The sequence below is a fragment of the Podarcis filfolensis genome, assembly GCF_964270895.1.
Source record: "Podarcis filfolensis genome assembly, chromosome: 18".
NCBI lineage: Eukaryota > Metazoa > Chordata > Lepidosauria > Squamata > Lacertidae > Podarcis > Podarcis filfolensis.
The window spans coordinates 3497366-3510863 of NC_139622.1; the positions used below are offsets into that span (position 1 = coordinate 3497366).

A 13498-nucleotide genomic window follows, 5' to 3' on the forward strand; every position below is an offset into this window, starting at 1 on the left:
AGGCACGCACTGTCTTCTCTCTCCTGCCGCAGAGGCACTCTGCACATGCCCAGAGGCACTCCCTTCCTAGAGGAGACGGCAGGAGCAGAAAACTCTCTGTACATGTTTTCAGGTACTCTTTACCCTCTCTCCTGCCGCAGAGGAGCTCTGCATATGCCCAGAGGCACCACTTTCCTAGAGGAGACAGCAGGAGCAGAAAACTCTCTGCACATGTTTAGATGCGCACTCTGCCTTCTCTCTCCTGCCGCAGAGGCACTCTGCCCATGCCCAGAGGCACTCCCTTCCTAGAGGAGACGGCAGGAGCAGAAAACACTTTGCACATGTTTAGAGGTCTCTTTACCCTCTCTCTCCTGCCGCAGATGCACTCTGCCCATGCAACAGCAGAAACCCCTCTGCCCATGTTGAGAGGCACGCACTGTCTTCTCTCTCCTGCCGCAGAGGCACTCTGCACATGCCTAGAGGCACCCCTTTCCTAGAGGAGACGTCAGGAGCAGAAAACTCTCTGCACATGTTTAGAGGCATGCACTGCCTTCTCTCTCCTGCCGCAGAGGCACTCTGCACATGCCTAGAGGCACCCCTTTCCTAGAGGAGACGTCAGGAGCAGAAAACTCTCTGCACATGTTTGGAGGCACGCACTGCCTTCTCTCTCCTGCCGCAGAGGCACTCTGCACATGCCCAGAGGCACCCCTTTCCTAGAGGAGACGGCAGGAACAGAAAACACTCTCCACATGCTTTCAGGTACTCTCTTGCCGCAGAGGCACTCTGCCCATGCCCAGAGGCAAGAGGAGCAGAAAACTCTCTGCCTCTCGCCGCTCCCCGCTGGCCTCTGCCGGCTGCTGCCCTTCCCTTCCCGGCCCGGCCGGCGGAGGCGGAGGCAGGGGCGGGCCGGTGGGGCTCAGCTGATGCAAGCGGGGGCCGCCGCCTATATAAGGCTCCGCGCGGCGCCTGCTCGGCACCTCCCTTCCCGAGCCCGGCTGTGCCTTTTCCATCTACAGTGGCGCCAGCACTGCGGAGCCCGAGCCTCGGTAAGGGGGACCGCGGGCCGGGGGGAGGGCTGCCGAGGGCCGGGTCAGACTCTTGTTTCCCCCCCCCCCCCCCGATCCCCGGGCGCTTTTGCAAAGCCGCGTCCCTTGCCTTCGCTATTGCGCTTTGCAAAAAGCGCTTTGCAAAAACCAGAGACGACTGGATCTCCGTAGTTCTGCAATGGAAATGGGGGGGGGGGAGAGAGAGAATGGTTGGGAAGAAGACTTAAGATGGGGGTGTGTGTGAATGCCCCCCCAGCAAATAAATAAAGCAGGCCGGGGGTATTGCATTCCCCCACCCCTTGTTTGCAAACTCATTGCATGGCGCGCGCAGCTGAATCTGTCTTGTGTGTGTGTGTTTTTTTAAGGGGGGGAGGGGTTTTGCAGGGGGAAAGGAAGGGGGAGGGGCTGGGGAGGCAGCCCTTCACCCCCCCCCAATATTCCCCTTTATCTCTTTTTTACCCTGTTTTGGTGCCCCCACTTATTTTTGCAAAGGGGGGGTTTAAAAATCTGTTTTTCCTTTTGCAAACCTGGTAGCATTGAAAAGGGCCGGATTGTGGTGTTGTTGTTGTGTTGCAATCCTGGGGAGGTGTGTTTGCGTGGGGGGGGGGAGGAAGCTTTGCGGGGGCGTATCCGTTTCACGCCCCCCCCCAACAGTGAGCGATTCTTTTTCTCCTCCCCCATTTTACCTTCTTCCTCGATGCAATAATAGAAAATGAACTCACGCGAATGATCACGCCCCCCTCCCTTGCTGTGCAGGATGTAGGGTTTTTTTCCGGGGGGGGGGTGGCTTAGGAAATAGTCCACCCCTCCTGGAAAAAAGGGGTGTGTATTTTTGCTGTGTTATTTCCACCCCCCCCCCAATTGCAGATTTTCAGAATAAAGTCCAGAGAGCGTTGGGTTTATGATTTTACTGCAAATCTGCGAGTTTCCTAGATCAGCTGCAAAATAATATATATGGTTTTTGTGGGTGGACGCGGGGGGGGGGAGGGAGGAAATATTAAAATTTTGTGTGGCTGCGGGGGGGGGGGAATATAACATTCCTCTCCTGCCACTTCTTAGCTGCATCTAACTGCAACCACTGTTGAAATCTATGGGCTTGACCATTGATTTCAGTGGGTCTACTTGTGAGTAGAGCTTGAGTTGGCTGCATAATCCCTTCTTTGCAAAAGGCGTGTGTGTGTGTGTGTGTGTGTGTGTGTGTGGTGCCCACCCCCTTTGTACACACCCCCTTTTCCCTTCCTTCCCCGGGGCCTGTACTTCCAACATCTGCCTTTGCTCCAAGAATTTTGTTCCCCCCCTTCCTTTGAAAAATAAAATAAAACAAAGCAAAACCTCTTTCAAATCATAAACAAGGGGTGTTCTTTCTAAGCTTTGAATTGCATCACAAAGGAACGAAAATCTGGTGCAACACAGAGAGGGAGATTGAGATATTTTTGTAATAAAGGCCTTGGTGTCGGAGAGGTTGGGAGCTGAATCTTAAATGCACAAACTATTATTACTGTGATTACGACAATGATTATGATTATTAAATACGAGCATTTCTGTGCAAAAGGGCCTCTGTTGTCAGAGGAAAATACTTGCTCCCCCCCCCGAAGCCCCCACTTCTTTGTGTGTTTGCAAAATCTTTGCTTGCCATTTTCTATATTTCGGGACGCACTCTGTTCCTCTGTTGTGTTGTGTTGTGTGTCATTTGCAAACCGTCCGTTCTCATTTCTCTCTCCTTTTCCCAGGAGTCTGGTGCTTTGCTTTTAAATTTCCTTTGTCAGAAATGAGATCCCCCCCCCCAAAAAAAACCCCAACAGCTATTTTATTGTTATGCACCCAGTGGTTGAATCTTGAACTTTTTAAAAAATAAAAATAAAACCTTTCTCTTCTTTTCTCTCCTTTTACAGGGTCTCCATCGGCAGACCCGGACTAGCTTCACCCCAATTTTTTTTCCTTCTCTGCCCCCCTTTTCTTTTCTTTACTCCCCCCTCTTCATTTGCATCTTCAAAACCTCCAAAATGGTGCAGAAAAAAACAGAACTCAAAGGTTTTCACCGTTCCTTCAAGGTAAGATAGATTAAAACTATTATTATTTAACGGAAGTCGTGTTGCGGAGTTAATGTGTCTGGGTTTTATTAATGCCTTCTGAAAGTTGCTTCCGTTTTCTGTTTTTCCCTTAAAAAAAAAAGTTGTGTTTTTGCAATGCAGTCCCAAGCATATGTACGTATAAAGAAGCCCCATTGAATTTAATAGGGCTTACTCCCAGGTAAGTGGGCCTAGGCTTGCAGTGCCTTTGTTGCTCATTGGTAAAAAAATTTGTGGAGAGACTTATGTTTGGGAATCAAAATATGTGCTGTGAAACCGTTTGCACTGAAACTTTTGCAGCACGTATATCCATTATAAAAAGGCTTAATTTTTTTTTAAGGTGTATGCAAGCTTCTGAGCTACACAGAACTCCTGGTCGGTCAGGCGAGCTGACTCGGGATCCTGTGGTCTTCCTCAGAGTAGTGGAAAACACTTCCTTAGTAGGTCAAACCCTGAAACTTTCGCTGCTGCAGATATAATAGTAGCATATAATATAATATATTAATAATCCTACTCTCCCCTACTTAGAGATGCTAAGGGTTGGACCACATTCTCCCTGCCCTCCGCCCCACCAAAAAGCGAGTTTTTGACCTTGTCCATCAAATTATAGAGGACCACCAGGACTTGAGGGTCTCTGCCCCGAGGAGATTACAATCAAAGGGAGGAAATCAGCCCGGGGACGTAGCAGGTGGTTGGGGCCCGAGAGGAATAATAATACCTTTATTGTCAACGTACAACCTGAAACCAACCGACATAATAATGATTAAAAGGAACCCGACATAATAACAATTAAAAATAATAATTAATAATGATTTACGGCACCTTGTCGTAGGTTGTGCATTGTCTTGGTGGTTGTGCATTGTCAGAAGCAATGCTTTAGCGACAAGTTGTGTTGCAGTTTTGGGCGTCTGCATGGAGCGCCGTACATTTTTACTTTTCTGAGTTGTGTGCGAGATTAATTTCTGCTTCCTAAGAGGAATTAATTTGCTGCTGGGTCGGCCTCCTAGAGAGAAGCCTTTGGCAAGCTCTTTTGAAAGAGAGAGCCGGGTGCTTGCATTTAATGAAGGCTTGCTTGCCGTTTCGCTGGTGCCCTGACATGCAATGGTGCTGGGGTTTTTGTGTCTGTTTTGCTGAATGAGCAAAAAGAGGGTTGTGTCAGTTCCTTTGGCCGGAACATGTGTTTAGGGAGACGGCCAGGGCCCGACTTCTGTGTTGTGCAAGTGTGTCAGGGAACCCTGTCCTTCCAAACTGGTTGCCTGAAATGTTTGGGAAGTGATGCAAGTCGTGTGTAGGTGCCGCCTCAATTTCCGTGATTTATGAGCCGATGGCAGTTCCCCAAAACCCTTTGGCAGGCTGGCTTGGTGGCAACGTGACCTCTCTGCGTCTCTCTGCTCTCCATAGGCAGGTTTCTAGTCCCCATGGAGGCAGCGATATCGCCTGCACGCTTTCTGCAATTCCTGTTGATCCTCAGATGCTCTCTGCTAGTTGCAGCCAGGTTTCTAGCCCTCATGGAGGCCAAGATGTTGTTGCTACAGGTGTGTGCGTTTGTGTAGCATTGGTTACTTGTGCCGTGTCTTCTCTGAGTAGAACCTGGTTGGACGCCTCCCAGGTTGAATAAATGAGGCCAAATTGGATAATGCCGTACAAGTGTTTTGTTTCTATAATTTGCACGAAACAGGATCATGGCTGGTGTGAGTCAGGATCCCGCAATGTGGCTCCGATTGTCTGAACTGCTGAGCGGCAGGTGACCTTTAGTTTGTGAGATGACGGGTTCCTGCCACTCCAAAGGTTCAACACGGGACCCTGCATTGGTTAGAGCCTGGCGCTGATATTGCGAAGGTTGTGGGTTCAGTCGCCGTCAGGGACAGCTGCTGGGCTGCACTCAATTTCAAGCAAAACACCCGGAAAACGCTCCCAATATTTTTGCCTTTCTTGAACAGACAAAAGGAGGGAGGAGTCCTGGAGCCAGACAGGCTTCCACGCCTGTCTCTACTGTCTTGTACCCATTTCACAGGCGGGATAGCTGAGTCCCGGTTGGTTGGTTGGCCCTGCAGATTAATTCCTCCCTGCAGGGCTGCCAACCCTGCGCTCAGAGTCATGGGGTTTGTCCCGTGATGCGCCGCCTCCCTCCCTCCCTCCCTGGTTGCCGAGGGCTCTCCCTAATTATGGGATGCCGGCGTCCTGGTTGGCAGAGGCTGGGAGCCACGCGGGAGGGCTGGTCCTCTGCGGCTCGGAGCCAGACCAGTTGGGCCAGTCGGAAGAGAAGCTGGGAACAGAATTATAAGAGTTGGAAGGGGTCCCCAAGGGTCATCCAGTCCAACCCTCTGCAATGCAGGAATCTTTTGCCCAGCGTGGATCTCGAACCCGCAACCCTGGGGTCTCATTGCAGTTCAGGCCTGGGCTGAATTTGCCAGGAGAACATTGGAAAGACTGCAGGATGAGATCTGGCCCAGCAGCATCCTGTTCTCCCAGTGGCCAAATTACCCCCAAGAACCTAGGGATCCAGATAGACTGCCGCTGGACAGGGAGGTTCCATAGGAACATAAGAAGAGCTTTGTTGCAGGATCAGGCCCGTGACCCACCTAGCCCAGCTTCTATTCTCACTGCAACTCACCGGTTGCCCCCATGGATCTGAGCAAAAGAGCCACTCTCCTGCACAACAGTCTCCTTTTGGAGGTTGTCGACTCTCCTTCCTTGGAGGTCTTCAAGCCCAAGGTCGGGTGGCCATCTGTCCTGGGTGCTTGAGCAGAGATCCCTGCATTGCAGCAGGTTGGGCTGGATGACCTTGAGGGTTCCCTTCCAACTCTACGATTCCATGCTTTCCAGCAACTGGTCTTCAGAAGCCTTTCTAGCCTTCCTGGCTAGTAGCCTTGTCTGCCGTGATGCTGCCTCATCCTGTTTTTTTAACCCTTCTGGGTTGGTGGGCATGACTGTCTCCTGCAGCAAGGAGTTCCATAGATCTAACGGTGCACAAGAAGGGCTTTCCTCTGTCCGCCCCAGATCTCCCAACTGTCCAGCTTTGTTGGGACGTCCGTAAGCGTCTGTGAGAGAGGGGGGGAAAGCTTTTCACTCTTTTCCCATGGCGGACGTAATCCTGCAAACGTGTGCTTGCTTCCCTCTTCTCCAAATTAAAAGGCCCAAAGGTTGCACGATTTTTTGCCGCTGGAATAATCCTGCAAACATTGCAGACGAGTAGCCGTGTGGGTCAAGACAACCCAGCCATGGGGGGGCCTCTGGTTCTCCATCATTGCTGGGCTCCCGCTCCCAGTTGCCACCATAGCCCGATGGTCAGGGATGATGGGATTTGTAGTTCTGCAAAACCCCGCAGTTCCCTTGGCCTAGAGCTGTTTCTGTACTGGGGTGGCGAGGCTCCCTATTATTAACTGTGTTTGTAGCCCGCCTTCTTTGTCCACTGAGCTCAAGGTGTCGTCGTTCCTGGTTCTGTTCAATTAATCACCCCAGCAACCCTGCAAGACTGGCCAGCCTAGCCAGAGTGGCGATTCTGACGAGAAAAGTGACCTTCCCAAAGGTTTTTGCTCTGTCCTTTCTCCTGCAAAAGGCCTGCCTTCTTCAGTCCTTTGCAGGTTTCAGAGTCGGGAGAGTTGAGTTTGTGGCTCGATGGGGATTCGAACTCGGGTCTCGCCTGCTCCAGCTGCAAGATACCGGTTTTGAAACTGTGCTCAGACTTCCAAAGTGAATCTGTGTGGCGCCGGGCACCGAGGAGTCTGCGACTCCAAACCCTCACTGAACTTGCCGGCTGATCTCTGGAATATCTCTCGCTCAGCTTCAGCCTGCCTCGCAAGGTTGTTGTGAAGCTTCCTTGCTTAGTATTAACGGCAACCAACTGGCAGTGCCTATCTGGGGTTTCCTAGTCAGAGATGCTGAGGATCAGATCTAGGCTTTCTGCATGCAAATCTTCCCTGCATCGTAGCGGGTTGGAATAGATGACCTCCTGGTGTCCCTCAAAAATCCACGGTTCTAGGATAACTATGGGGTGAGAGGGGGAACCTTTTTGTGGGGTCCACCGGCCGCCTCCATCCATGCCTCCAAATCTCCTATGTTCTTAACCCCATTCCCTGCCCTACAGCCAACCTCGTGGGGTTTTCCGCCTGCAGATAACAGCTGCTCTTAGAAATCTTATTTTCGTTTCCCTCTCCAGCGCATGCTGAGATCGCGTACTCCATTCCTCCTTATGTAATGCAAAATCTTTTCTTCTTTTTTTTTTTGCAACTTAGAATGCGGGTGTGTGCCTCAAACGCCCAATTTTGCACGGGGCTTGACATGTCCCCCCCTGTTGCGTCTCCTGCCAGTATTTTTCCAAGAGAGTATTTTTCTTTCAAGATGCCTTTCGGGTTGGCGATGGCCAAAGCCTCCCGGCCACCCTGTGACTTTGCTGCCTAATCTCAAATTAATGCCCTTGCGCTTATTTTTAAACATGCCGACACACACACACACACACAGCCTGCACAATAGATTCCCTTGCATTTATTGCTTGTCGTGAAAAGCCTGGGTCCTTCAGTCGATTGCTGCGCAACTCTCCAGTTTTAAAAGAGAGCAATGCAGGGACTGTGCAGCCGCAGACCTGGGTTTGTGTGTGCGCACAAGTGTGTTTCACGGGGTGTAAGAAGGCGGCTGCGCGACGGGAGGGTTGCCTGCAGTCCCCCCCTTTTTTGCACCCTGTGTTTTGCAAAACTCGCTTGCGGCCGGGTGATGTAACTTCTCCGCGGCTGGGAGGCCCCATGGAGGGATATTTGGCGCAGCGCGGGATGCGTTATGTAAGCGCATCTTGGGCTCCGCAGTCTGTGCGTTTGGTGCGCAGAGGCACAAGGGAGTCTCGTACGGGGAATTCGCAGACCCGGGTTTTGCAAAATCCAAAGTGGCAGGAGCCAGAGAGTTTGGAGGAGAAACCCGGAAATGGGTCTGTGGGTTTTCCTGTTGTTGGTTTTTTGCATTTTTTGAGGGATGGGTGGAAATTAAGCAGGCGCAAAGGGGATCGGGGGTTGGCGCAAGCAGAGTGGAAAATAATAAGTGATAATAATAATAATTTATACCCCCCACTCCAGTCTGGCTGGGTTTCCCCAGCCACACTGGGCGGCTCCCAACACATAGAAAAACACAGTAAAATGTCAAACATTAATAGCCGCAATCTTTTTTTAAAAAAAGTTTTTATTAACAATTTCAACATATCATATTCATTATTTTCTCCCCCTTTCCCCCACCCCCCCTCAAACTCTCCCTCCCCTCCCCCAGAGATTTCTCAGCAAATATTATTCTCTACATCTTGCAAAATTATACAATCCTTACATTATCTGTCTGCCATGTTATCAATCAATAAATTTGTGAATGTTTATTCAACCTGCCAAGGAGTCCGTCCAACTCATTTTGTTTGTTTTTAAGTAATTTGTAAAAAGTTCCCATTCTTATCTTGCAGTTTGTATGTCAGTTTCACCAATTCTGCGTAGTTCATCGATTTCTCTTGCCGCTGTTCTTTATTAATAGCTGCAATCTAATACTAAAAAGTCACAATGTGCCCAGCCTCGTGCATTGAGAATGGGTTAAAGGGGTGTGGGGAGAAGGCTGGCTTTCAAAAGAGGGTCTGGAGGTGAAGGCTGCAGATAGAATCATAGAATCGTGAGCTGGAAGGGAACCCCAGAGGTCATCCAGCCCAACCCGGTGCGATGCAGGAATCTCAGGCCGAGCAGCCATGACAGGTGGCCACCCAACCTTTGCTTCAAAAACCTGCAAGGAAGGAGAATCTGCAACCTGTCGAACGGCGCTTACTGTCAGAAAGTTCTTCCCGAGGTTGAGTTGGAATCTCGTTTCTGGTCACGGGTTCGAGTCTTACCGTCTGGAGCAGGAGGAAACTAGCTTGTTCTCTGCTAAGGACCAATGCAACAGAGGGGTGTGTTTGTGTTCAGAGAGCTTGAACAAAATATTTCTCTCTACTGTGGGAAGCGCCTGCCTCCTTCACCTGAGTAGATTTCATAACAGCCTGTCTATCCAGGCTGCGGGTTCAAAAGGCGCCGCTTGTGGCAAGGCTGCTGCTCCCTCCCTTTTTTTGGCCTGGAATGAGATGGGGGTGGATTTGGTTTGCGGTCAGGGGGTGCTAATAATGGGGTTTACGATGGGAGTGGGGGGCTTAACCCTCGGGGGCTAGTTCCCCCCAGGGGGAAGAGTTGCTTGAGCGCGTGCAGAGAGCACTCAAGGAGCAGGCTTGGAAACTCGGGTATAAAAGCCAGGCGCCAAATCTTAAACTAGGGTTTCCTTTTGGGTGAAAGGAGTTCCAGGTCGCCTTTTTGGGGCCAGAGGACTCGGAAAATTGCGCCTGACTCGGAATTTCAAACGCTGTTTTTGCTGCTGGCGCTGGTCCGGCTGCGACAACGTGGTGATATCTGGGCGCCATTTGAAAACCTCTGCTTTAAGAAGAGGTTCTTAGAAGACTTGAGTAAATGCTTGAAAAGCAATTGTAATAAACGGATTACGCTACTGGGACTGCAAGAAGTTCTGTACGGAGGATTATGTGAAATATTGCAAGTTAATGATAATTAAAAGTAATAGAGAAATTAAGAAATGCAGAATAATAATAATAATAATAAATTTATTATTTATACCTCGCCCATCTGGCTGAGTTTCCCCAAGTGATAAAGAACGGAAAATCTTCAGAGGTTGTTGGCGGGAGTCTAAAATATTGTATAAGATAAGAATTTGTGTTCAATGACTGTTGGAAATGATATGTTAAAAAATTAATAAAAATGTATATAAAAGAAAAGAAAACCTCTTTTTTAGTCCACGCTCAATGCCGTTTCCATTTCCGCTGTGCGTGTTTCTCCGCCTTACGAGTGAATTGTCGTAAGAGGAAGCCGCGGTCAAGCAATGTAGCTGAGATCGTTGAATTGTCGCGTCGGAAGAGACCCCAGCGGTCATCTAGTCCAACCCCCCCGGCGAATAGACATTCTGCTGCGGTGACTACAACCTAGGTTTAAGGTGCCCAGCTTAGATAGCTGAGTTTCTAACGTGGGGGGGGGCTCCTACAAAGAGATGCTAAGGATTGAGGGGGGGTGGACTAGATGACTCTTGGGGTCCCTTCCAGCCGTTCCCCGATTCTGCGACAGGCACTGTTACCTGAGCTGCTCCTCTTCTACATTCAAGGTACTGAATATAGAATGTGGACTTGAGGAGCCTGGGTGAGATCTCTGTTGGTTAGAGCGTGGTGCTTGATAATAATGCCAAGGTTGCGGGTTCGAACGCCGTATGGGACAGCATTGCAGCGGGTCAGACTAGATGATCCTCAGGGTGGCTTCCGACTCTTAATATTCTACGATTCTGTTCCTTAATATAAATGCTGGGGGTGTATTCAAAGTCCATTTGCCACCCCCACCCCTGTGGGGCAGCCCAGAAAGGAATCTGCCACATACTTTTTAATAATAATAATAATAATAATAATTAATAATATATTTATTATTTATACCCCGCCCATCTGGCTGGGCTTCCCCAGCCACTCTGGGCGGCGTCCCAACAAAATAATAAAATACAGTAATACATCAAACATTAAAAGCTTCCCTAAACAAGACTGCCTTCAGATGTCTTCTAAAAGTCTGGTAGTTGTTGTTCTCTTTGAAATCTGGTGGGAGGGAGTTCCGCAGGGCGGGCGCCACCACCGAGAAGGCCCTCTGCCTGGTTCCCTGTAGCTTTGCTTCTTGCAGTGAGGGAACCGCCAGAAGGCCCTTGGAGCTGGACCTCAGTGTCCGGGCAGAAGGATGGGGGTGGATATGCTCCTTCTGATATATAAATGTGCAGCTCAGGTCTAGGAGAGGCTTAGTGCGCTGCTCAGGTCTAGCAGGCACCTCCTGTGTTTTCTTCTTCGGAGTACCTGGTGTCTCTGCAAGCTCCTCGCCACGCCCTGCCCTGCCGTTCCCAAACAAGCAGTCTCCTCCCAGCTCATTATGGGCTGGATCCCCAGCCCCAGCCGGTGGGGCAGCGTTCCGGCCAGGTCTGGTTAGGCTACCCTGCGGTTCTCCTCCCTGTTGGCCTCCTTTTGCGGCCTCCATCAGTCACACCTGTCCACGGAGACTGTGTACTGGGGAATAGTCAGTTTTCTGGTTTTGTTCTCCTTCGCCAGGCTGTCGCACAACAGGGAAGGAACTGGTTTGAGCACTTTCAAGGGAGTTGGCTCCTGCAAAGCTGCAATTGCAGGTTGCTAAGTTTCTAGTCCACAAGAAAAGATCAAATTACTTTTTATTTTTTGAATCAACCAGTTGCGTCTGGGTTGAACGACACACAGAGCTGCCTCTGGAAAAGCAAAACCAGCCCCTAAGTGGCAAAGGGTTTTTTCTAAATGTACAAAATTTGGGCTGGCTGGCTGCGCCCATTAAATATTGTTGACCTAAAGGGAGCAGGCAGGAGAACATCTCTGAAGGTTTTCTGCGCTTGGGTGGCTGGCCAGAAAAAGTTGGCAGCGATGGCGGCTGCCGTTTAAGAAGCTGGCAGCTCAGGTCTAGCAGAGGCCAAATGTGCCACTCAGGTCTAGCAAATGCTTTTTACTGAATATGCACCTCAGGTTTAGGAGAAATTGAATGTGCAGCTCAGGTCTAGGAGAAATAGAATATGCAGCTCAGGTCTAGGAGAAATAGAATATGCAGCTCAGGTCTAGCAAATGCTTTTTACTGAATATACACCTCAGGTTTAGGAGAAATTGAATATGCAGCTCAGGTCTAGCAAATGCTTTTTACTGAATATGCACCTCAGGTTTAGGAGAAATTGAATGTGCAGCTCAGGTCTAGCAAATGCTTTTTACTGAATATGCACCTCAGGTCTAGGAGAAATAGAATGTGCAGCTCGGGTCTAGCAAATGCTTTTTACTGAATATGCAGCTCAGGTCTAGGAGAGGCTAAGTGTGTAGCTCAGGTCTAGCAGACCCCTAGTATCCTCCCGGAAACTTCTTACCACCATTCCCCCCTTTAATTCTGGCTTGGATGTGACTTTTTCTCTCCCTTCCCCTTTCCTTCTCTACTCCCAGGGCCAGAACCCGTTCGACATCGAATTCTCCCAGTCCACTCACCTGGATTCTGTCTTCAACTTCGAATGCCCCTCTCGGCCCGGTGAGCGCCGCCGTTTTAATTCTGTTTTGGGATCAGGAGGAAGAAAATCAGTTCCTGAACTGGGAATTGTCCTAGGTTTACGCCTCTTGAAATTCAGACAATTTGATGGAGGGTACCTCTATTCTGGGTGGCACTGTGGGTTAAACCACAGAGCCTAGGGCTTGCCGATCAGAAGGTCGGCGGTTCGAATCCCCGTGACGGGGTGAGCTCCCGTTGCTCGGTCCCTGCTCCTGCCAACCTAGCAGTTCGAAAGCACAAAGTGCAAGTAGATAACTAGGTACCACTCTGGCAGGAAGGTAAACGGCGTTTCCGTGCGCTGCTCTGGTTCGCCAGAAGCGGCTCAGTCATCCTGGCCACATGACCTGGAAGCTGTACGCCGGCCAATCTAGCAGTTAAGCGAGATGAGCGGCACAACCCCAGAGTCGGCCACGACTGGACCTAATGGTCAGGGGTCCCTTTACCTTTTTACCTCTATTCCAGGGATTGTGAACTGCAGGGGAGAGGAGAGCGGCCCCCGAAACCACTCCTTCTGGCCCTCATAACTCTCCCATTTATTGGGTTCAGAATGCCACCTTTTTCCTCTAATCTGGCGTTCATGGTTTCCTCCCCATCCTGTGAGGTGGGTTCAGTTAAGAAGTGGTGGCTGGCTTTGTGAACATGTGTCGGGATTTGAACCCTGGTCTTGACCCAGGGTTTCCCAAACTTGGGTCTCTAGCTGTTTTTGGACTACAGCTCCCATCATGCCCAGCTAGCAGGACCAGTGGTCAGGGGAACTGTAGTCTCAAAACAGCTGGAGACCCAAGTTTGGGGAACTGCTCTAACCACTGCGCAGCACTGCCCTACTGCACAAAGGGGAAGCTTCTATTAATAGCCCCGCCCACATTTGCCCATCGCCCCGCCCACAGCTGTCATGTGGAACAGCTTCCCTGGTCTTAACTCCTGTAATGGAGCCTCCATTTTCAAAGAGAGTCTACCTTGAAATATAAGCCGCTGGCTGTTTCATGCAAAATGCAAAGTTTAAGGGCGACTTCAGAACCCAGCACGCCTCTGGCTTTAGGGATTGTTGTTGCGCGCCTGGTCCTGGGTTCAAATGCTGCTTTTAACTGTGATTCTCCTCCCCGCCCTCATATCTTGTGGAACAGACATGCCTTCGAGTCAGCCCATCGACATCCCCAACGCGAAGAAACGGAACAAAAAGAAAAAACGCTGTCGGGCCACAGATAGCTTTTCCGGAAGGTTTGAAGGTGAGCCGCTCAAGTTGCTAGTCCCCAGCGTTTATTCTCGAAATCGTCACCTCCCGCCTTCC

The 13498-nt window shown here is 50.2% G+C and overlaps 1 protein-coding gene across 1 annotated transcript in view; it reads left to right on the forward strand.

The window, feature by feature from the left end:
* Window positions 1-900: 900 nt before the first annotated feature.
* MKNK2 (MAPK interacting serine/threonine kinase 2) overlaps window positions 901-13498 on the forward strand; it is a 45789-nt gene continuing 33191 nt past the window's right edge. Inside the window, exons 1-4 of the mRNA XM_083594660.1 lie at window positions 901-1025; window positions 2918-3076; window positions 12111-12192; window positions 13335-13436. Of these exons, the coding sequence (XP_083450786.1) occupies window positions 903-1025; window positions 2918-3076; window positions 12111-12192; window positions 13335-13436 (466 nt within the window). The 5' untranslated portion in view covers window positions 901-902. The remainder of the gene's footprint in view (window positions 1026-2917; window positions 3077-12110; window positions 12193-13334; window positions 13437-13498) is intronic.